This window comes from Labrus mixtus, chromosome 10, assembly GCF_963584025.1.
Source record: "Labrus mixtus chromosome 10, fLabMix1.1, whole genome shotgun sequence".
Lineage (NCBI taxonomy): Eukaryota > Metazoa > Chordata > Actinopteri > Labriformes > Labridae > Labrus > Labrus mixtus.
In genome coordinates, this window is record NC_083621.1 from 19,518,651 (window position 1) to 19,542,440 (window position 23,790).

The following is a 23,790-nucleotide window of genomic DNA, read 5'->3' on the forward strand; positions in this document are numbered from 1 at the left end:
CCGTGTCAGTCAGCCTGAACGCGGGATGACAGAGGAGATTATTCCACATGAAACCAGTTAATCCCCCGAAATCTGCAGAAGTCTGTGAGGTTGGAGGGAGTGAATACAGATCTGTGTAACTGATGAGTTCAGTATTACAGTCTCGTATCTCGGAGCAGGCCTGAGCGCATGAGGAACGTTTGGATGAAGGAGATTCTGTATCTGCTGCAGAATGTCAGCCTCTATTAAAAGCGTTTAAATCTTTTATAAAACAGAAGTGACAGAGTGTGCTCATGGTGTGCTTGAGGGATGTCTGCAGAAAACAAACGATGCTTAAATCTGCCTGATGGACTCGTGGTTTTTAAACTCACCACATCAACAAATTCCTGCACATTGTGGGTTTAAAACTCTCTCAAAAAATGTGACAGAGCATCCTTCACCACCCTCCTGTTTAATATCACTTCAGTCTGTTTTGTTAAAATGTTTCAAAAGTGTCCATCATGCAGTGTGTTCACACCTCCAGCATCAGATCTGTTCCTCTCATTAACTCCTGTTTTATCCACTTTGCAACTTAAATTGATGCTTCCATTTTTTACAGTGTACACAGCCGAACACGCGGAAACCCTTATTTGGAGTAGCTTTTGAAAAAACAATGACGAAACGTGTCATTTTGCCCAATCGGGTGCCAGAGGTGTGACCAATAGCCAAATGAGCTGTCCAAATTTGGTGCTGTCTCCGCCCCCTCCAGGTCCACGCCGGTCCCCGGGGAGCTCCAGAGCCTCGGACCCCGGGAGAAGGAGCTCTCCGCCGGGACAGAGGAGCCATAAAGAGCCGGGGAGGGAGGGGGATGAGATTTCTCGCTGCCCAATCCCCCTGTTCCCCCGGGAGCAGCAGCCTTCCTCGGTCCGTCCCTCCCTCTTGTTTGCTAATCATTTCATTTTACTCCTTTTGAAGCGCTCGCGTGTTTTTTTATCCCACTTTTCATTTCTCCACAATCCGCGGCTGCTCGCCTCCCTCTGATCCCCGGCTCTCCGCTCCGTTCTCCCGGCGTCAGGCTCTCCGGATCCCGGCTGATTGTCCCCTCTCTCTCCCGGCTCCTCAGAGATTCTCTCCCCGCTCCGCGCTGCTCTCTCCGCCCTCTTTTAACTTCACACAGACGCAGACTGAAGCCCGGGCAGCTGAGCCGGTGCTGGGATCTAAAACAACCCCGGAGAAACCCAGAGGGATCCCGGGCTCTTCTCTGGATCAGGACCCGGTACTTTGGGGAAGCTCGCTCTGTGTCCCTCCTCCCCTCCTCCTCTCTCCTCCTCTTCATCGCTCCTCTTTTCTCCACCTTAATCCAGGTGGTCCTTTGGCTTTTTGAGTGGCTGCTACAGGGAGGATTACTCTTCTTCTTTCTTGTTTCTGGTGAAGACGAAGCTCCCAGAAGGACACTTTGATGTTCTCCATCCAGGACAGCCTCCCCAGGGGGGCCCTGACCATGAAGGAGGAGCCGCTCCCCACCGGCATGACCCCGGTCCGCTCCTGGATGCAGGGCGCAGGGATTTTGGACGCGAACACAGCGGCCCAGAGGTAAAAAAAAAAAGATCACCGAAACACTTCAACTGTTCCTCTGTGCGCTTCGCGGTGCCAAGCGGCTGATTAATGCCACAGTGAGAAAACTCCAGCGTGAAGGTGAAAGTCCTGCTCAGGTTCGAGTCCTGCAGGTCCGTTTTTACAGTGACCTGCACGGAGATCTGAGTCAGTCTGCAGGAGAGCGACTAGCAACCATTTGAGTTAGAACTATAAAATCCAGAGCTGCTGCTGCTGCAGCAGCTGAGAAACAGTGCAAAAAAAACCCCAATCGATTCAGTTTGTACGCTTTTTAGATAGTCAATACAAACTTACAAAACACAGAGGATGCACAGCGCGCATTTGATCCACTTATAATCTTCAAAATAATAAAATAACTACACAGGGAAAGCCGCAAACACGAAACTGCAAACTTTTACTTTTCACCATAACATCATTTTGGGAAGGTTTTCAAAACTGACACGAAACTAAATAATCATAACTCAGGAGGAGTCAAATTTTAATTTGTGAAAAATCTCCAATTGAAGTCAGTTGAGGCGTTCACGGTGTATATCTCGGTTTACTCAAAAGCAGTCAGTATTAATGGTTTCAGCGCGGAGCAGCAGCCCCCTCACCCCGACTCCCTCCTCCTCTCCGCCGGGTTCAGGTTCACCAGCTGTCCGCTCGGGCTGGAGGCACACGCCGAGTTACTCTCCTACTTCCACTCTTGATGAGCAACTAGAACTCAAACCGAAATGTCGTTAGTCTTTCCCACGCTGCAGCTTTAATCGTTAATTTAAACAAATTTGACACGCGGTTTGGTTTGTGCACACACACACACACACACACACACTGCGCGCATAGAGTCCGACCTGCAGCCGCCTGTTCTCCGGGATTCTTTAATAATATTTACAGCGTATTTAAAAGATGATTAAAACAATAAATGCATCATTGTTTAATTAAACTTAACCGATTTTATTTCATCCACAAATATTTACAAAGTTCACAGATTCTGGGGCGCTGAGTAGAAATGTATTAAAGTGTTTTTAAGTGATGTTTAATTCATGAATCATCTCGGGGAGGAAATAAAGTGAAATTAAACTGGGTCACAGGTTAAATTAAAGCGTTCTGCAGAGTTTCACATGCAGGATAAAATAACTTTAACCTCCCTGATACAAACCCACGCAGTCCGGCAGACTGCTGACTCACACAGGGTCACTCTGAAATTAATTTATCCGTTTTTTTAAATACTTTTTGAAGCCCCTGAATAATGACAAAAACATCATTTAATAATTTAAGCGTCAGGGTTTCCGGAAATGTGAAATACTGTAAATAAACGTACAGCGTCTAAGAAAATGTGAAATTCACGAGTTTTGAAAGGTAAAAAAACTCTTCTTCTTAAAAACTCCGACGTTGATTTCTGGTGAATTCTGACATTATTAAGCAGAGTTTTAATGGTTTAAACTGCTGGAGTGAAATCTGAGGCTGGACTTAAATAAATCAATGCAACTTGAAGCGCTGCATCCGTTTTCAAATCACCTGCGCACATCAGCAGCTGAAGCTCTCACAGTGTGATGAAGAAACTCCTCCATCACCATGAAAACAGCCCGTCATTTAATCCATCAGTAATTATTATTTCAGTGTAGTCTGAAGAAGGAATTAAAACACAGAATCTGCAAAATTACACCGTTTTTAACTTCAAATTCTGCAACAAGATTCAGGCACCAAAAACGAAGAACTAAAATGAATCCAGCACATTTGAAGTGTTTAATAGTTTTCTTTTACACATGCATCATTTTTCTGTGTTAATTTAAACTGAAACATTTTGATGCATTCTGCAGTTTGAGCTTGAACCATCCAGTTAGTGACTTGAAACACCTGTTTCACATCAGAGGACCTTTAGAACCGGAGTGAGGGAACATTAAAATCTGAACGACTTCAGTAAACTCTTAATTTATTGTTCAAATATTTTCATAGCAGATTTTAGGGTTGAAGTGTTTTTAAACTACTTGGCAAACTCTGAATTAAGAAGCGTTAACAGTGATCATCAGTGTTGATAACTCCCTCAATTAACTGATTTAAAAAAAGTTTGCAAGTAGTAAAAAAAAAAAAAGTAATGATGTTCAGATGTTCTGAATTTTCAGAGCAACAATCCAGACTCTAAGATTACTCAATAAATGATGCAAATATACTTTATATTATATAAATATGTACATCTTGAAACAGTTAGCAGTTTATTTCCCACTGATAGACGAGAGCATTAACCTGAACACAGATTCATGGTGTGATTGTTCAGCTCTTTGTGCAGCAGCAGCAGCAGCATCAGTGTGTAGATATGTAAAGCACTCTGTGGAGAGCCAGATTTATATGTACAGTATGTGCTGCCTTTTTTTTTGCAGTGCAGTGTCTTAAACTTAATTATAATAAAGTCACAAAGTTTATTTAGCTGCACAGAATCACAAACCTCTGATGGAGAGAATTCAAATCTGTAAGACATGAAGTCTCAGAGGAACAAACATGAGGCGTCATGACCTTAAAAAACTCAGAAAAATGCTGAAAGTAAAAAAATACTGAATTTACATTTATGATTCAAAAAACAAAGACAAAGCCAACAATCAAGCATGAATAGTGAAATATATTCAGAAGCAAATTCCTTCCAAAAATACTTGAATGTTTGCAGGAGGGGAGTTAGAATCTAATTGAAGAACTTTGAGGGAGAAATTGTTCATCAGTGTGGATGCATTGAGCAGCGCCTCAGTTTCTCCTGCTGTACATTCATTCAGACTCTTTGTTAATTCATGTTTAAGTGTCTTAAAGGGTTCACATGGAGAGAGATTTTAAAGTGTAAAGAGCTGTGCAGACATGAAGACATTGTTTCAGATATTTTTTTGGATTGTTCCTGTTTGTTTCAGTCTTGATGTTTTTGATCTCTTTCTCTCATTGGAGGTGAACAAACAGAAGCTGCAGATTTGTTGTGTTTGTGTTTTTTTTTTTGAAAGCTTCGTTCAGAGGAAGCGGACAGAGAAACACTGAGCGTCTCAGGTTACAGTCTGAGTGTGTGTGTGTGTGTGTGTGTGTGTGTGTGTGTGTGTGTGTGGTGCTCTGTGCTGCGTAAAACATGCATGTCTTTACAGTTTATTCAACGTTAGACATCTTTTAGCACAATTCAGACGACTCAAAACTACAGGAAAGAAGCTCCTATACGTAGTAAGATGAAGAATCATTTTCCTCTTTTCATCAGATAAATGAAGAGACAGTTTTAGAGAAACTAAGAGAGAATACCAGCTGAACAAAATCTGACTTTATTCTGATTATAATTACAGGACTGAGACTTTTCTGTTTCTGAACCTGCTGTCTGTTACAGGATGCGCTCACAAAACCAAATGTTTCATCGCTTTTATTTAGAGAATCTGGAAAAATGTCCAGTCAGGTTTAAACTCCTGTGATAAATCAGATAATGTGCAGTCCACATATCGATTATTGATGAGTGACCATGATCAGGAAGAATACTTAGAGAGAAATGAGATGACACATGTGATTTAAAAACAGCAAACAGACGAGTCACTTTTTAATCTTCCTTCTCTCGCATTAAAAACGATCGGTATAAAGATGATTTATTTGAGATTTTATAGGAAAACATTCGGCTGTAATGACGCCTTTGGTTGATTTTTGGGGTTACGGGAGTCAAGGTCACAAAAGAATATGTTCTGGGAAAACATAAAAAAACATAAAAACACAGAGAATTTGCGAAGGTGTCAGGTAAACGTCTTTGTTGTGAGTCAAAGCTTTAGTGTCACTTTGTCGATTTCACCGTTCAGTCACTTTTTACTCACTAATCAGGCAATGAACACCTACAACACATTTAAAACCTGAAGCTTTTGCTGATCTCTAAAATATTCAATGACGCTCCAAATCAAACTCATAATATCTGAAAATTCTCATTTTGACCTGCTCAATTTGATTTATTTGCAGACATTGAAGTTAAAATAATAAAGAGAGACGGAGACAAAGGAAAAGCTGATCTAAAACCTGGACTCAGAGTAGTCTCACTGAATATAAATATGATGTAGAAAAGTTCATGTGTTTGTCATGAATGATCTGGAAGAGTGCAACATATTTTTGATTATACACTCATACTTTTTTAAAGTGTTTAAAGTTTCTGCTGATCAAACAAAAGCAGAGGTTGAAATCTGTTTCATCTTTTATTCGATGCTTTAAGTCGGTTTGTAACTTCAGTTAAAATGAAGAGAAATCTTTCTGGGGTTTGGTCAAAAACTCGTCAGTGCTTGAAACCCGCGTCTTTCCCAAACAAGACGATGAAACAGAGAGAACCTACAGGGGCAAAGTGAAGGGAAAGTGACACAAAGAAATAAAGCAAAAATGATAATAAAGTAGTTTGTAAGAAGCAGGACAAGTCAAATGAAACATTTCTGTGCACTTCAAATGAGATTTGATTGACCGTGTTCGTCTCTGATTTCTCAGCTGTGAATCCCAAAAGCATTGAATCTCTCTCTAGAGATAAAAAAAAAACATTCCATCATTCAAAAAAACTACCAAAATCATCTTAAACATCCTCTGAATGTTAAAGTGAGGATGAGACCTCACATTCACTTACTTCAGAGTTTACAGCAGCAGTGCCGAGATGACGAGACGTGTGTCTGTTAGTTTGATGTGTTCATGTTTTGTTTCTGTTTGCAGACGCTGAAGATTAATGGGGATTAATAATCTGTACACATATTAGCCGTGTGTGTGTGTGTGTGTGTGTGTGTGTGTGTTTGTGCTTTGTGCTAGTTTCAGTCCCTTGTGGGGAGATCTCTTTGAATCAATGCGGTTGTTTACAGTCGTCTTACATGCAGAATATTTTTATATGCACGTTGTATTTCTCTTCTTTGTGAACGACTTGTTTAGTGTGGGACATTTTTCACTCTCACATTCATGATGTCTGTTGAATGGAGCTTTTGGTTGCAGCAGATCTTTATTAGGAGGTGAATTTGTAAAAAGTCACATGTAGTATTATCATTATAAACACCTCTGCTGCAGATATGAACTCACTGCTGGAGTCACAGTTATAATGATGGAAACAAGATGAGAAAGAATATAAACAAATGTATGCAAAGAAAAAGTTCTCTAATGTTTTTGATATTTATCTTTTGAATACACAATTAAAAAAATATCTTAAACTAAAGGAAGAACATAGAAATAATAATTCACATATTCTAAAATCACTCAAGCATATGTCGAAGCTCCAGTTATTTTATTACAAAACACATGCATGAAAAGGATCACGACCGGGACTGAACCTGCAGGCAAAATCAGAAACGTGCAACACCCAAAAAATGGACCCAAATATGAGACAGTATCTCAGGATGCAAGCGTCTGACAAAACATTACGACCTCAGAATACATTATTAAAGATCTTAAAACGTACTTTTGATTTGTGATTTGGCTTCATATTTAACTTAAGAAATGACTTAACCTGCAGAGCGTCGACACCTTACATCCCCCTTCTTAAATAAAAACTACAAACTGTCCAGAGAAGCTTCACACTCAAACTGTTGTTCTGTAGCAGGTGTGTGAGAGATCAGAGGTCAACATCTGTAAAAAAACACATGTATGTGCTTTGACAGAGTATGACAGATGACGTAGTTGTTGGAGTCGGTGTGAGTGTGTTTAACAAAGTGAACAAACACGCTCTTTATTCAGTTTCATATTAAGTTAAACAGGAGGGACGTTTCATTAAGGACAAAATCTCTTCCACCAGCACAGACACAAATATACTAATACAGACATAAAACAAAACAGACAGCAGTGAAAAACAAATTACAGAATCATAAGATATCAAAAAAAACCATTTAATAAATATTTGCATCCCAGATAATAAAAAAATCTCTCTAAATGCAGCTGATTCCAAACAAAAGCTGAAGCGTTGTTAAAGGCATCTTTAGGGACAGCTGGATGAAGTGCTGGTGTCGGGGAGCAGGGACAATAACTTTATGAAGGATTCTTAGTCGACTAAGAACAGCCCTATAAATCAGATCAGTTCAGAGTAATGGTGGACAAGGCAGGCCATCGAAGCTGGACTTCAAAGTTTGTGATTTTTAACGCAGTGTTTGGAGCTCTGCAGCGATACATGTATGTATGATTCATAGACATAATCCTGCTCCGTCTGCATGGACATGAAGGTGACTGAAATAAAGAAAAGCAGGACTCTTTTCTAAAGTAAAAAATAAAACAGTTTCAGTCCCAGTTTTGTTGCCAGTTTCTACATGATGAGAGAATCATTTCAGAATACATTTGTGTCAAAAACGCCAAGAGTTGTAGTTGTATTTTTAAATTCTGCAGAGGATGATGTAACGACACACACATGAAGTCCTGCAGTGGGAACTTCCCATAAAGGGGGACTGTGTGGAAGTCGGGAAAAGGATCTCACGGAGCTTTATTTTGAAAGATTTTCACGTTGTTGACAATATTGTGAGAAAAGTGGATGAAAACTTTCAGTCTCAGTTTTGTCTTTATAATAAATCTGTGCAGAGAATGTTGTCCTGTAGCCGGGAAGACATGAAACACCTGAGCCGTGAGATCTGGATCATAAAACACATTTTACTTTTCCAACTTTTTGTTGCAAACTCTTTTGTTTCTTTTCTTTAAGTAGGTGTCATTGTTGAAATGTTATTAGTAGTTTGGGGAACATGTAAATCAGACAAAAAAGGAGCTAATATTCCAAATTAAGATGAAAATAAGAACAGAAAGACATTACAAATAACAGTTAGTTAAGTCATCAGGGAGCAGATGTGTTTGTCATGAAATCCTCACAATGTGTACTTTTCAGACCTCATTGAATGATGTCTTTTGTGTGAAACTTTTTGCCGTATTTCTGGAAACATTATCTGGCAACAAAACAAAACCCCTCGTTTTCCAAACTTCAAAATGCAACTAATTCATGTACATTAAATCTGCACTGTTGATCCATAACTTTTAGTATAAAACATGGGCATTTCTGTGAATTAATTCCATATTCAATGTATTCTTATGTTGTCAAATAGAATATAAAGCGACGTCTCTCTGCTAAATTATTTTCATTAATGACACAGAAGCTCGTTCATGAAAAGTACAATTTTAGTCGATACTGCTACAAAAATTAAATCTTCAAACTTTTGTTTAAGGATAAAACTTTTTTTGACTTAATAAAACGCAGAAATAATGTGTTGTAGTGTGGGTGTGTGTGCGTGTGTGATGAAGCGTCAGGTGAACAGATTTCCCTCGACCCTCCCTGACTCCGCACCAGACAGAGAAAAAAGAGGTCGAGAAAATAGTGAGCAGAGTGAGTGATCCTGCCCTCCACGCCCTATCTCTGTCCTGTGGGGTTAAAGGGAGGCTGTGTATGGTGGAGGGGGGGTGAGGGGGGTGAGGGGGGTGAAGGGTGGGGGGGGGGTTATTAAGTACAGGTTCCCAGGCTCAGCGGGGATGTTCAGGTAGGGTCTGGAGGAGGTGAATAATCGTCGATGGGGGGATTCCCCACCACGGCGGCACCATTCGTCTTCGGCTCAATCATTCGGTGTTCCCCAGTGGCGGGCGAGCGAGCGCGTGGGGGAGGGGGGGGGGGGGGGAGACAGTTCTGTGGAGTCTGGCATTGATGGATGTGAGCGCAGAGAGACTTTTTATCAGAGAGCCATAACTCACAGCGACGGTCAGCTGAGGCCTCCACCGATCACTTTCTGTTTTTTATCTCCCCCTCTTAACATCTTACTCCCCTAACCGGGCACTCTCTTATTCCCACATTTGCATTTGTCAACACCCCCCCTCCCCCCCCATCTTCAAATACACACAATTAAACTCCTGAACCTAGGTGTAAAATGATTAAACAGCAAATGGCGTGTTAGTCTTGTTACTGTAAATTCTCACCCTCCTCCTCCTCCTTCTCCTCCTCGTCACCACGGCGATGGAAGTGAAGTTGACTCGTGTAAATAAAGCGTCGACACTTGAGCTCGGCTCCTCCGTCTCATGGCCTCTGCTGAACGTCTGCGGCCGGCTCGGCTAATCAGAAGCAGCGACGCATCAAAAAAAAAAAGGCTGCAAACAATTAACCCTGAGCTGCGTCTGAGAGGTGCAGGTGACCACAGTAATGGGCTGTGTGTGTGTGTGTGTGTGTGTGTGTGTGTGTGTGTGTGTGTGTGTGTGTGTGTGTGTGTGTGTGTGTGTCAGGCAGCGTGTGGGTAAAGGATGTGTTCTGCAGGAAACAGCTGAGTAGAGAAAACATGCAGCTGCATTAGTCTGGCTCTCCATCCATCCTGAGAGCAGAGGAGTGAAGTATTAAAACATCACAACACAACCTCAAAAAATAAATCTGAGGAGAGTGTGAAGCCAAAAGGGCCCAGAAAACATGCAGAAACTCAGATTTACTAGGCCCTGAATGCACCACAGAGACCAGAGTTTGATGAATTAATAAGGGGAAATGTAGTATTTTTTAAAGACACTGCTGCTTTCACTGGTACCGACACCTCTTTACACCAAATTCCATTTGACAAATCTTTTTTACAACTTGATGAAGACATTGACTTTTTTTTTTTTTTTTACAGTTTTTCAACTTTGTCTCAATATGTCAAAGAGTATAACCTCTGGAGAATGTCTGAAAGTAAGCAGGTTACATTCCTGGACCAGAAAACTCAGATTTACTGAACCCTGAATGCACCACAGGGACCCGAGTGAGCTGAACTAATGGGGAAAAAAGACTGAAGACTTGACAGTTTTATGCACCAAATTCCATTTAAGAAGGCGTATTTTACATCTCTGACTGAAAGAGTTACACCTGCAAATGAATCTCCTAGACTTACTTTTTTCTTTCCTCAAGCCCTCTAATAAGTCACAAAAAATAAAATAATCTATGGAACTAGAATTAATTAGATTACATTTTAGATTTTAATATACTTCACTGAAAACAAAGTGACTCAAATGTCACTCCTATGAGTTTAAATTGACTAAATGCCACACAGAAATCTGCTACTTTAACATATTTGAACAAAACTGTAAGAGATTAAATCTGTTCAAATAAGTCAAACATGGCAAAGTAAGTTTGATGATTTCAGGCAAACAATGTGAATGTAAATGATGACAGTGTGCAGCTGGTCATTCAGCAGTTTGGTGCTTTATAACTAAAAGCATTAACAGGCGTGTTTGTGTTTGTGTTGTTCTTATTGTGAAGTTAAACATGAAGCAGAATAAACAGTTTGTGATGCATTTTCACACGTCAAAGACTGTACTGCTAAACACACACACACACACTCACACACACACTCTCATACACACACTCTCTGTGTGTGCGTGAGTGCAGAAGCCCCTCAGTCTAAAGACTAATTTGTTGGTAATTGCAGCGTGACAGGAGCAGCCATTCCAGCATCGAGCCACCAGTTTCCCCGAGCCAGTCGCCCTAATTAGGAATGACACACACTATTAAGGTGCACAAATGGAAATCAGTAAGCGGGCGTTTTCTCCCCGTCGGCACCGTCACCGCCGGGACACCAGCGCCAGAAACCTCCCACAATGCATCTGTGAGGGAGCAAGTCCTTTAATCTGATAACTTTAACAAACTCTCTTTGCTTTGTTTTTATGTTTTAAACAAAGTGAAACATCGGGAAAATATTGAATTCATGCGTGTTACACACCGTGTGAAATAGGATGTTTTTCAGATGGAGTTCGGTGTGGCTGACAAGACTGATTAATCTGTCAGGAAAAGAGGAGAGAGGCAAGGTGCGGGAAGTTTTAGCCAATGACAGACACACACACACACACACACACACACACACACACACACACATACACACACACACACACACACACACACACATACACAGCCGGCTGTCTTCTCACCATGTTTCAGCCTGCAGTCATTAGTTGGAATTACAAGGCTAATAAGAGCTAACCAAACAGGTGTGTGTGTGTGTGTGTGTGTGTGTGTGTGTGTGTGTGTGTGTGTGTGTGTGTGTGTGTGTGTGTGTGTGTGTGTGTGTGTGTGTGGGGGGGGGGGGGGGGGGGGGGGGCTACCTAAGTAAATGTATTTCTGGGTAATTGTGCAGCCTTGCATAAATCAACACACACACATGTAGACACACGGTACTATACGTGAACAATATGTGCATATTTTAACCGTCCAAACTTCCCTAGCAATTAGAGAGGAAGTCCTTATGGTGTGTGTGTGTGTGTGTGTGTGTGTGTGTGTGTGTGTGTGTACAGTACTAATCACACCGGTGGATTCTGCATCCTTTGTGAACATTGAGAGCCAAAACAGCAAAGAACAAAGTCAAACTGGCTAACATTTTCTTCTTTCGTATTTAAGTGTCTGCTTCTAGATTGTGTACATATTAGTGAAATAATCGCAATAAAAAAAGATGAATTATCAAAGAAAAAAAATATTTCTCACTCAGTATGTGTACATTTACCTGTTGGAAGGAGACATGGGTGTAGTGTCATTACTTTCTCTACATTTTAATGCTGTCGGATGAAGCTCAAGCTAGCTATCAGCTACCCTCAGATTAACTGAAGACAGTTTAGTGGTAAAAAAAAGAAAGGCGTTTTGGATTTATTTGGTTAAGCAGTGACATGTTACAAACATATTTGTTTGAATAGCTGCAGAAGTGCACAGAAGCACTTATAGCTAATACGCACACTTTTATAATTTGTTAATTTATTGCACTTGATATTGTTGTTAATGTTGAACAATGTAAGAACATTTTGTGCATTTTTACATTTCTGGTGTTATTTTTCTGTATTTTTTTCTCAAGTTGCAATATATATCTGAAAAGAAAAGTCATCAAGTTTGTTTTTTCCAATGTTGCGCAGCCATGGAAACTGGGCCCCTTTTTTAAAAACATACCTTTGGGTGTAAACGGGTCCAAAAAAGCTGTAGGATGATTTTTTAACCACACACAGCTGTTACATCACTTTCTTCAAAGATACCAGAATACAAAAACTGTAGTTTTACCTCACGGAACACAGGAGCTGCTGATCTACTGCTGCTTTGATTGATCATTTTACTCAAATATAACAGCCTGTGTGTGTGTGTGTGTGTGTGTGTGTGTGTGTGTGTGTGTGTGTGTGTGTGTGTGTGTGTGTGTGTGTGTGTGTGTGTGTGTATTACAGTATGTGGGTGTGTGTGGTGTCAGTGTGTTTGCTCTGAGTTTGTTTCTGATGAATCAGATTTAAACCTCTAGTTTGTTTGATTCAAATCATGGCAGCCAGCCAGTTACTATTAGAGTTTGTGTGTGTGTGTGTGTGTGTGTGTGTGTGTATGTGTGTGTGTGTGTGCGTCTGAGTCTGCGTCTGTGTGTGTGTGTGTATAGTATGGCTCATTAGGTTGGTGTGTGTGTTTTATTTATGTGCGTTTGTGTGTCAGTCGGCAGGCCACGCTGGTTAAAGACTCAAACAGCGGTCACACTCCATCTCCTGTTTGATTAATGTCATGGTGTGTGTGTGTGTGCGTGTGTGTGTGTGTGTGTGTGTGTTTGGGTGTGTGTATGAGGTGTGTAAACGAACATCCAGCACGCTACAGTCAGTCCTAAAGGACGTTTAAGGAGAATTTTTTTATTATTCCAGCACATTACATTTAAAATAAATGTATAAAGGTTAAAAGTCGGACTGTTAATTTATGTTCATGTTTATATACAAAAATAAACAAACTAAAATATTGCGTGTTTAGGACTTTAGGACTATTTTTGTTGCCGTGATGTAATGTAATTTTTTTGCTCTTAATTATCAAATAATGCATGCAAACTCCTGCACACTGTCTGAACTGCACACAAACATCGGCCACGTTTCCATACCAACATGTGTCAATGTTTTTAGTGCCATTCAAACAATATGCAGGAGTTTGCCTGGATTCATTATTTAACTCCACACTTGTCTTATGAAATATATATATTTTTTTAAAGCTTTGGTACTCTTAGATACTATGAAGTCTAAAACATAACAGAGATTGAATCAAAGTGGTGTCAAAAAGTATGAAAGTATTGAATATATTTAGACGACCTTAAAGCAGACTGTTCAAAGATATCAGTTTAAGTTTGGAGTTTGGAGCCCTGAATTTTTGATCTTAAGAAAGACGTCAAGTTGCAGCTGGTTGTTTCAGGTCTGCTCAGTTATAAAGAGCGTTACTTGTTAGCAGGAGAATAGCGCATGTTTTCTCCCACTATATCTGTGCACATCCCACAGTGTGTAGTGTCAGACGCTGTAAGTTGTTTTAAGCTCCTGTATGTTTACGCTCATCTGCTCTGGCTCTTCACACACTGCTGTACTTTTGAACTAAATACACAAACTACTGCTGCTGCTCCTGCTGCAGAGAAAGTCCTACGACAATATGTCACGTTTTTCCTGCTGTGCAGTCGCTAACTTTTCCCACAGAAATCCCACGGCAACGCCATGAAGAAGTCCTGTCATTACACATACTTAGATTTTTTTTTTTTTACACTGAAGCAAACAGTTCTTGCATCTTATGCTCTAGTGTGTTTTTAACACAGCATGCCGACGTTCTGGAAGAGAATTTAGCAGGACACAACAGATACACCGTCTAGTGTTTGCCTTTAGATAAGCAGGACAGCTGAAGAGAGACCGGGAAGTCATGGAAGGGAAGAAGGAAGTCTCATGGTGCATGCTCCAAAATCTGAGCTAACACTGTCCCATTGTTTATCATTACAGTTTGTTTAGCATCAGTACCATAGACGCAAACATTTTAAGTCGCCCTGCTTCATCTGCTCACTTGTTCTGCTTCGATTTAGCTGCTATTTGTGACTAGTTGAGAACATAACGGCCCGTCCCGTCCTGCACTCTTCCCCAATTTAACAGACGTCGCCATTGCTCTGTTGCTACTTTCTCTGCCTAAGATTGTCCCTGCCTAATTCTGTGTTTGTAGCTTTTATATAACAGAATGTCAAGGAGGAATACAGTCAACACTTCACCTCCTACAGGTGTTCTCTGGTTGCAAATGTCCGACAATCAGAAATATTCTACTGCACCGTTTGGCAAAACCTGATTTTCCTTGTTTTTATTTTAGCTGCTAATCTTCTCGGTTGCACGTATAAAACGTCCTTATTTCTTAACAGTTGGTCTCATCCTGCTGGCTCGCCCATTTCCCAAATGTTGACCTGCTGCTGTCACTACTATCTCTGCCAACTTTAAAGGCGGAAAAATCAGAATGTATCAGAGCGGAGAGAGGGAGAATAGAGGCAACGTTTCACTTTCTTTGTGGCTGCAAAACAGAAACATTTGACTGCATCATTTTGCACACATTTGCACAAACGTCAGCCCCACACATTTTGGTGTGTAAGGAAACCTTGAGAGCTCTGCTGAAATGTTCAATCAAGTTCTGTTGGTTTTTGAAAGAAGGTCTGCACAAACAGCAGGAGTTTAAAGAAGCTGCAGCAGGTGCAGATCCAGTTCATGACGTTCTTAACTGGGATCACTTGGTGTCTGTTTTTTTAATCTGAGAGAGACTAAAAGCTCAACCAAATATTCAAGCAGTACATTTATTCATTGTGTGTGTGTGTGTGTGTGTGTGTGTGTGTGTGTGTGTGTGTGTGTGTGTGTGTTATATGAACTGACAGCAGCGGCTTCTCGCTCAGTAATTGTTTGCAGAGTGCTCGACACGACTCCCGCTGACCTTTAATTTCAGGCTTTGTGATGAAACGTGCACAATCGCCGGCCCTCGTTTGTCTCCCTGTTTGTTCTGTGTGTGTGTGTGTGCGTGTGTGTATTCATGTGTGTATTCGTGTGTGTGTGTGTTATTCTCCTCCTCTCTGCCTGTTGGCGTGTGATTTACACTCCGGGCATGTTCGAGCGCGCCGTGTGCCATCGATACTGTTTTTATTACACCTTGTGCCAAGTGCTAACAGCCGGATACGAGGCGCGGCGACGAGTGGCTGCAGCACAATTAGCATAATTGAAATAATAATAATGCTAACGAGCTTTCTGAGTGGAGGCAGAGCAGAGACGAGAGGCTGAGCGCCGGCCGATGGGCTGTCTGAATAGCAGTGTGTGTAATTGGGATAATGGGCTGGATTTAGTGGTGGAAGTGATGCTTCTGATGAAACAGGTGCCAAATTCAGCGAATCGCCTCGCCTCTCTGTTTGTTTTATCGGTCAAACCTGCGTTTGTATCAGCTCTTTGTCTGCAGCAGGATTTATTACAAATACAACTAAAGTCAAAGGACATACATTTAAAGAAACATCGTGATGCTGATGTTAAAGGACCATTCTGTTTCTTTTAATAATGAACGACTCTTTTTACCTACTGCTCTGTCATTTTACTCCACTGCACTGTAAACATGCTCATGTTCATTTCTTTAAGTGTCATGTTCACAACTACCACAGCGCATGTTCACACTCCCAAAAATAAAACAAGGAATAAATCAAGGAAGAAAGACTTGAGGAGGAGCTTAACAAATGACAGACTTCCTCAGCGCCATCTTTTCTCCATTCTGTCCGCTCCCTTGTCTTTATATATTTGAGTTATATAAGTGATATATTCTCAGGACTGATGGGGAGGCAAGAGTCTTCTGAAACTCTATTAAAGAATTTTCAAGTAATGGTTTTCATAATCTGGAATCATAAAAACCAAGTATCTGGTGTGCAAAGATTAGATGAGTCAAAAGTAAATTTGATAATTTGGCTTTTTTTAATCCCACACATTGTGATTGAAACCAAAAAATCATGAAAATGATCAAAAGTTTAGCAGATTAAACCGTACAAATACTTGCAGACTCAACTTTTAAATCAACAAGTTGTTTCTAAAACGCTGCAGTCTGTCATTTTAAAGGGTTAATAGACACTGGACAAAACAGTAAAAACATAAAACTGATGCTTAGACAACAAAAACACGCATCAGTCACGATGAAAATACATCACAAAATACCCACCTTGTGTATTTGTGACACGTTCTCAACATTTTGCTGATGACATGCTGATTTAATTGACTACACATCTCATTGTTTTATCGGTGTGTTGTTGTTGTTGACGGCTGTTTCCTCCTGTACAGTCAGCTCTGTGCTTTAAAATAGCATCGTGGATGAAAACAGATGCTTGTGGATGTGTGTGTTTTTTTTTCTCACAGGAAGTCATTGAAAATATCTGGTGGTGAAAGTGTTGAAGGCTGCCGTGCTGTGATTCCTCTCGCTGTTATTTTCTGTTTTAACACTGTTGGGTTTTCTGACACTTTACTCCCAGCGAGCCTCCTTTAAAACCGTCTCCAACACACCTGAGCTGCTCCCCTCCTCCTCCTCCTCCTCCACCTCCTCCTCCTCCTGCATGCTCTCTACGCAGCCGTCCGTTCACCCAGTCGGAAGAATTAGCTTCCAACAAACCGGCCTACAAATGAGGCATTAAGCATTGGTAATGGGGGTGCAGAAAGGTCACGGCTGTATTAATCTGCCGTCTGGGGAATACACCCCTGAGCCGGGAAACACACACACCGAGAGAGAGCAGGCGAGTTTCCAAAAACAAACCCAGAGCATGAATAAATATTTATCTGCGCCCGGGCCATCATATTGATCACAAAGTGTTTTAGGAAACAAAACGAGCGGGAAAATGAGATTGATGTAAAAATATTCGGCTGTTGCTTTGAGCGTTTCCCCCTCAGACTCTGCGAGCGTCTCCGGGATGAGAGCAGAGGTCGCTTCCTGCTGGAGCATCGATTTTAGTTCAGGATTAGCCAGGATTTCCATCCACTGCTCCTTAAATCAACAGCTGAAAATTAAGTCACTGCTGTTTTACCGTTCACGCACTCAGTTAAAGTCTTTTTTTAACTCTGAGAAATGATGCTGAAGCACAATCATATAACTTGTTTTTTTGGGCCTTTTTGCCACGTTTGGATTGGACACCTGAAGAGAGACAGGAAATGTTGGGAGGAGAGATTGGGGGGGGGGGTGACATGCTGCCAAGTTTACTAGCGAGTCCTGGTCGAAAACAGAATAAAAAGTTTAATACTAGTAACAAGTCCTGAAATATCCATTCATTGTAACTTAACAGAGATAAACATGTCAGTCAAAGTATCGGGGACAGATCGGTTCTGTTTAAGACTTGACTTGATTTGATATGGAAACCTGCAAAACTACACCTGTGATACATCTGTGATACAGGGAGGAAAAATGGTGGCGAAACAGAGATTAGTATTGGATTTAAAAGTTCCAGTATTGTAACAACCACACATACGTTTGATTTGAGTAATAAAATATTGTCTGTCTCTCTGTGTTTCAGCGGTGTGGGTTTAGCTCGGGCACACTTTGAGAAGCAGCCGCCGTCCAACCTGAGGAAGTCGAACTTCTTCCACTTTGTGCTGGCGCTGTATGACCGGCAGGGTCAGCCGGTCGAGATTGAGAGGACTTCATACATCGACTTTGTGGAGAAAGACAAGGTAAAACACACGTTTTTAATCACATCAAATATACATTATTGAGTTGCACTTTTACTTATTTGGATTAACTCAAAGCAGCGACCTCCGTAGTTGACAAAATGAAGCCAATGCGAAAGTGCAGAATCCTCGAGTGTCTGCTTGAGGCTGGCTGAAGAAGCACCAGAAGTCACATACAAACCCCATATATAGCCTGATTGAAAAAAAATGAAATAGATCTGCTCCCTGCAGTAACAGTAACGACTAAAGCACCACATTTGGATTAATTTGCTGCTAAAAATAGTCCCCAACAAGAGGCTGATAAAGGAGTGTTTTTTCATTTCTGTCCCATCCCATTCCTTCCTATCCTGTCCCCTCCCGCTCCCGTTTTTATATTTATTTATTTTACTACTTCTCCATTGTCTCAGGAGTGTCTCTGGAGGCCTTGTCCCTGAGGACTGGTGTATTTGACAGCAAAGTTACATGTTTTACAAACAGCATACAGTGTGACACTACAGTCACTCTCGACTCTCATGAACTTCTTTTTAAGTATATCCGACTTGCCCCAGAGCATTGTCAGTTGATTCCCGTTCCTGTCCGCTCCCGTTCACCTTTTTTCCTGTACCGTTCCATTCCAGTGATTAGTACAGAAATCCATTCCTGTGACCCCGCAGGCCTCCCGGAAAGACGTCATTCTCTATCCCCAACAAATCCAATATTTCTTCCGGTTTATTTCTTTTTTGATGGGTTCCACTAGTTGAAATACAAATAGTATTAAGAGTACTTCTAATACTTCTGATAATAATAATAATAGTAGTAATAGTGATAATCTCCAGACAGGTTGTGAGAGTTTGTGTCGTTTGATCAGCTGCCAGCTGGCACCACTTCTTCCCCTCCGATCCACCCACTCACTCGCTCACCTCACCTCGGCTTTGACCTCTAGTCTCTCGCCCCGACATCCCCCGACACACACACATACACACATGAACACAAACACACACACACAGAAGCACTGGGACTGAGCCAACACTCCCGGGCACAGTTGGCACGGAGCGGCCGGCTGACAGAGACTGAAAGCAGAGAGAAGATAAAACAGAGGCGAAACGGCTGAAAAGGGAAAAAAATAAAAGAAGAAGAAAGAGAGGAAACAAGAATGGAGGGAGAGGGTGTCATGTCAAGATAGAAGAGTGAGAGAAGTTACAAAGGAAAGACGTTTAAGAAGTCCAGGAGGGGGTTTGAAAATAATCTCTGAACATTTTGAGATAAATAGAAATGTTCACTCCCTTAGAAAAATGGACACTTATTCAATTATACCAAATATGAGCTAAACTCTGATTCAAACCAAAGAAAACTACAGACAAATCTGTTTTCCCAGGTGAGGTGACAATCACATAACCCTGAGTCGAATCTTCTGACTGCAATTTAAACCAAAGAGATCAAATATTAAACTCTTTCTTTCAGTTTCAGTCGTTCTTAAATGACTTGATTCTGGGCCGCCCGCTTGGAGGACTATACCCTCAACACATGGGGCATTCTCACAAGGCTACCGCTGACCCCGCAAAATCTTTTTTGTGGCTGGAATTACATGAAACTACAAATTAGCAGCAAATAAAACATGCTTAAATATATCCTGCATTCTGAAGTGTTCATTTGAAGTGATAATGAAATGTTCTAGTTTAAGATGACATGTTCGCTCATCCCATGAGGAGGGCGCACAATCATCAAACTCACTCATAATAGAGGTTGTCATTCCTTAACTTTAATCAGAAAGAGGATCAAAATGACGATTTTTGGAGCCAAAAGGAAGATAATCTAAATCTAATCATTTGGGGGAGGGGTGTTGGGTTTGTTGTATGCAGTATTTGTGCACATGTTTGACTTTGACAGCAGCAGCTTTGACTGTGAGCTCTGAAGCTTCCTGCTGTTTTCAGCCTCACACAAACTCTCAGTCTGAACATGTTTTTATCTCACCTTCATCACACTGATCTCGGTGTAATGTGTGTGTATTGTGTGTATTGTGTGTGTGTGTGTGTGTGTGACAGGAGTACAACGGAGAGAAGACCAACAACGGGATCCACTACAGGCTACAGCTCCTCTACAGCAACGGTGAGTCTGCCAGACGTTTTACAAGACGTTTAATCAGACGTTATCATTTGAAGTTTACGTCACAGAACACTGCTGCTGCTCTACAGCTGCCTGAATTGGTCGGTTTTAGATTTTTGGCTTTTCTGTTTTAAATGGTTTGTTAGTTTTAATGTAGTCTGGTGTGTTTGTGGAGAGTGATGTGACCGCTGTTTGTGTTTAAATAAATCATCTTCTCCTTTAACATAAAGCTCTATCTCTGTAGGGATCCTTCATGTAATGTTGTCAGACGCATAGAATAACAATCTGAGCCTTTCAGTGACAAAAACAACAACTTTTAGTGGACACACTTTGATCCATCAAGGATGATGTTGCAGACATTACAGCCTGTTTCACTGCTGCAGGCTGGAGGAATCTACTGCAGTGATTTATTTTTGCCATTTAGACTCTTCAAGTTGAAGTTCCGGCAGGATGGAGGGGCAAATTAAATCAAATGAATTAGTTATGTTAAAATATTTTGCAGGATTTTCATGTTAAGGACAAACCGCTGACTGTGAACACACTCCTTAAACTGACTGACAGAATGGTATTAAAACCACATTGAACCTTTTCTAAATGGCAGACGTGCAGGTCAGGTGAGTCTTTATGTGAACCGGTTTCAGGTTTGCACAGCTGATTGATGGAGTTGATTTAATGGCCGCTTGCTCCCGTAGGTGAAACTAACTGTGTGTGTGTGTGTGTGTGTGTGTGTGTGTGTTTGCAGCTGAACTTTGCTGCATGAATTAGAGTTCAGAATTTGTAGAGAAGGAATTTATATTAAAGGTCACCTCAGTGGAAAAGTTTTTTATTATCAGCACAGAGAGACAGAAAGAGAGAGAGAGAGAGAGAGAGAGAGAGAGAGAGAGAGAGCATCTGGAGTATCGGACAGCTAACTAAACCTGAACTCTGGTTTGTCCATCGGGGGGGAGGGAGAGAGAGTGGAAACATACACTCGTCTCTGTGCTGGCTCCGCTCCAGCCCTGCACTCAGACCCCTGCAGGAGCCGCAGATAAAGTGAGACATAAAAGAGTGTTTTCTTCCAAAGGGGGATAAATCACTCTAATATGAGGCGGCATCGTCGGATTAGCATCGTACGGAGGTAATTGACCTCATCTGCAAGCGGGACGGATAGCCGCCATTTATGCCGCTGACTGCTCACACTCGGCGTCGGAGCGAGGAGTGAATCATGTCAATTAGAAAGCACAGGAAGCTGCGAGGAAACGGCCCGACAAACAAGGGAGGAGAAAATAAACCCGAAGCCACTGAATGCAATTAGAGCTGCTGCGCCCGCTAACAGGTGTTCCCTGCAATTTGCTTCCTCCACCCCATGTCGTGTTTGTGTCACATTTACGCTCGGATGCATAGCTAATAAAAGACAAGCAATCCTGATTGATATTTAATTTGTGTGAGAATGAGGATTCCTTGTTATCCTTGAGGAAAAAGGCAGCAGGGGGGGGGGGAGACGAAGGGGGGAGGGCTCTGCAGTTAAAGGCGGGTTTGGCCTATAAATAATAAACAGCTCTGGAGCAGCGCTAATGTTTGTTTTTGCTGAGGGGGGTGTTAGCGTAGCCGGGACGAGACGACAAGAAGAAGCTACACAAACATAAACACACAACCGGGACATAAATAATAAGAGAATTCATTTACTGAACATTATTACGAATCACTGCTTTTGTTTTGTTTTTTCTTCTTCCTGCAGACTGAGATCAAATTAGCATTTCAGGCTAATGCATGAATGTATGTTGTGTGTAAGTGTGTCGTCTGACAGACAGTCTCGCTCACACTCACATCATTCTGACTGAATACTGTGTGTGTGTGTGTGTGTGTGTGTGTGTGCTCGGCTCATTTGTGTGTGCTTTTTGTGTTTTTCAGGCATCAGGACAGAACAGGATCTTTTTGTTCGACTCATCGACTCCATGACCAAACAGGTGAGAAGATACTAAACCTCACACCTAAAGCCACAACTGACACCTCGACCACTTTAAAAATGCAATAAAGAGAAAATCAGTGAAGAAACAGTTGATATTAGACATGTTTAATACTTACTATCCGATCTCCTGTTGGCTGTTGGGAATCTCGAGGACAGTAGAGCACGCACTCCAAGGATTGTCACATGAACAAAAAGAGCCAATCAGGGAGCTAGCTGACTAAAGAAGGAAGCACAACAACCACAGTTAATCCGTTTTGACTCACCTCCAGTTTGCTCTGTACAATGCACAGCACATGTTCACACCATCTCCACGTCTTTATCCATAGTTTAAATTCCTTCTTTGGGAATTTCTGCTATGTTTGTTTACCCTAAAGTCGTGTTTGACGAGAGAAAATTCACAAGGTTTCCAGTTTTGAGTGTCAGGACTCTAGATGTTGTTGAATAAACATAAAGAGTGTGTAGAGAGCAATGATGTGACCAAAACAGCCCACCACACACTACAGGAACAAAACTGTTTCATCCATGATTATTTGTCGTCATGTGTGGGGTCTCTCACATTTTCAACAATCTTCAGCAATCAATCAATCTTCAACATCTGTTGACACTTGAACAATCTTTTGATGTGGGTCAGACGTCGCTCTCTGGTTCTACACTCCTGAATTTCTCACAGTTAAGCTAAACATGCTTCTGTTCTATCGCCTTACTGCGGACAGTTTTTACATGTTTGTCTCCCTCGTAGTCCTACCGTGGTGTCGTGCATTAAAAATGATGCAGACAGGAGTTTTCTTTAAATGTGCGATAACGCTACACAAAACAAAGATAGAAATCGGACAGGTTTATGTGCTAGATTGATCCTAAACTGTTAAATTGTTGTGTTACGGCAGCTTTTCAGAGCAAAAATACAGCACTGGAAAATGAAATGCACAGTTAATAAACCCTTATGCTAGAAGGGTGAAATATATACCTCAAAAAACACTACACTACAATATTGAATTATACACTGAAATGTCATTACTGTTAATTTATTTGGTGTTAATATATAAGCATACTGTACAGGGGTGTAAAGGTGATGATATGCAGATACATCGAGCAGGGTTATTGAATTTGAAAAAGACAATCATGCAAAGTTGAAGGTGTTAAAGGTGTTAAAGAAGAATGAAGGGAACAGAACAGAGTGCAGACGGAGAGCATCAGGATCCGGGTTCACTGCTCACAGAGGACAGTTCCTACAGCGAGGGGAAAGTTACAGTGAGCTGATAATGACCGAGTGGTTTGGAAACAATGTCAGGATTTCATAATAATAGGGGTTTGATTTTAGCATTAGCGTTCGGTTATTTAACGGAACAACTTTCTTACAAACATTAATAATAGGAGTGATGTGTCACTTTGCACACTCCACACCAGGGAAGCGTGAGTAAGCGTTAAATAAATGTCTACTTTCAGCTTCCATATTTTAAGATGTTTTGCAAACTGGAAATATTTCTCGAATCCTGAGTACTTTCGCAGAAGCTCAGCTGGTTTCCACCTAAGAAAGCCAACTAAAACCACTAATTTACTCTGACCCACTGTGACTCTAGAAACCTGCCCTCACCTCACACAAGCCCAATTATTAAACATTTAATCAAACATATCTTTCCTCCTTACAGCCCCAGACTCTTTCCGTACACTCTGTAACTTCACCTAACCCTTAGAAACTCTTTTTTACAAAAAAGTCTCCTCTTAACCCGTCCTCCTCCTCCCCTCCTCTTTTCTTAAACTCTCACAGCTCTGATATGTTTTCCTTTCCAGCCGTGCAGCTCGTTCTTTAGCCGACTCCAGATCCTCCTGTTCCTCCCACCTTT

General features: G+C 41.3%; 1 protein-coding gene across 3 annotated transcripts in view; it reads left to right on the plus strand.

Moving 5' to 3' along the window:
- Positions 1-365: 365 nt before the first annotated feature.
- LOC132982248 (transcription factor COE3-like) overlaps positions 366-23,790 on the plus strand; it is a 137,208-nt gene continuing 113,783 nt past the window's right edge. The window contains exons 1-4 of one of the 3 annotated variants that reach the window (XM_061048611.1): positions 366-1,551; positions 17,766-17,922; positions 19,941-20,004; positions 21,892-21,947. In XM_061048611.1, coding sequence (XP_060904594.1) covers positions 1,418-1,551; positions 17,766-17,922; positions 19,941-20,004; positions 21,892-21,947 — 411 coding nt within the window. In that variant the 5' untranslated portion in view covers positions 366-1,417. The remainder of the gene's footprint in view (positions 1,552-17,765; positions 17,923-19,940; positions 20,005-21,891; positions 21,948-23,790) is intronic. The other 2 variants (XM_061048612.1, XM_061048610.1) reach the window with 2 other exon arrangements.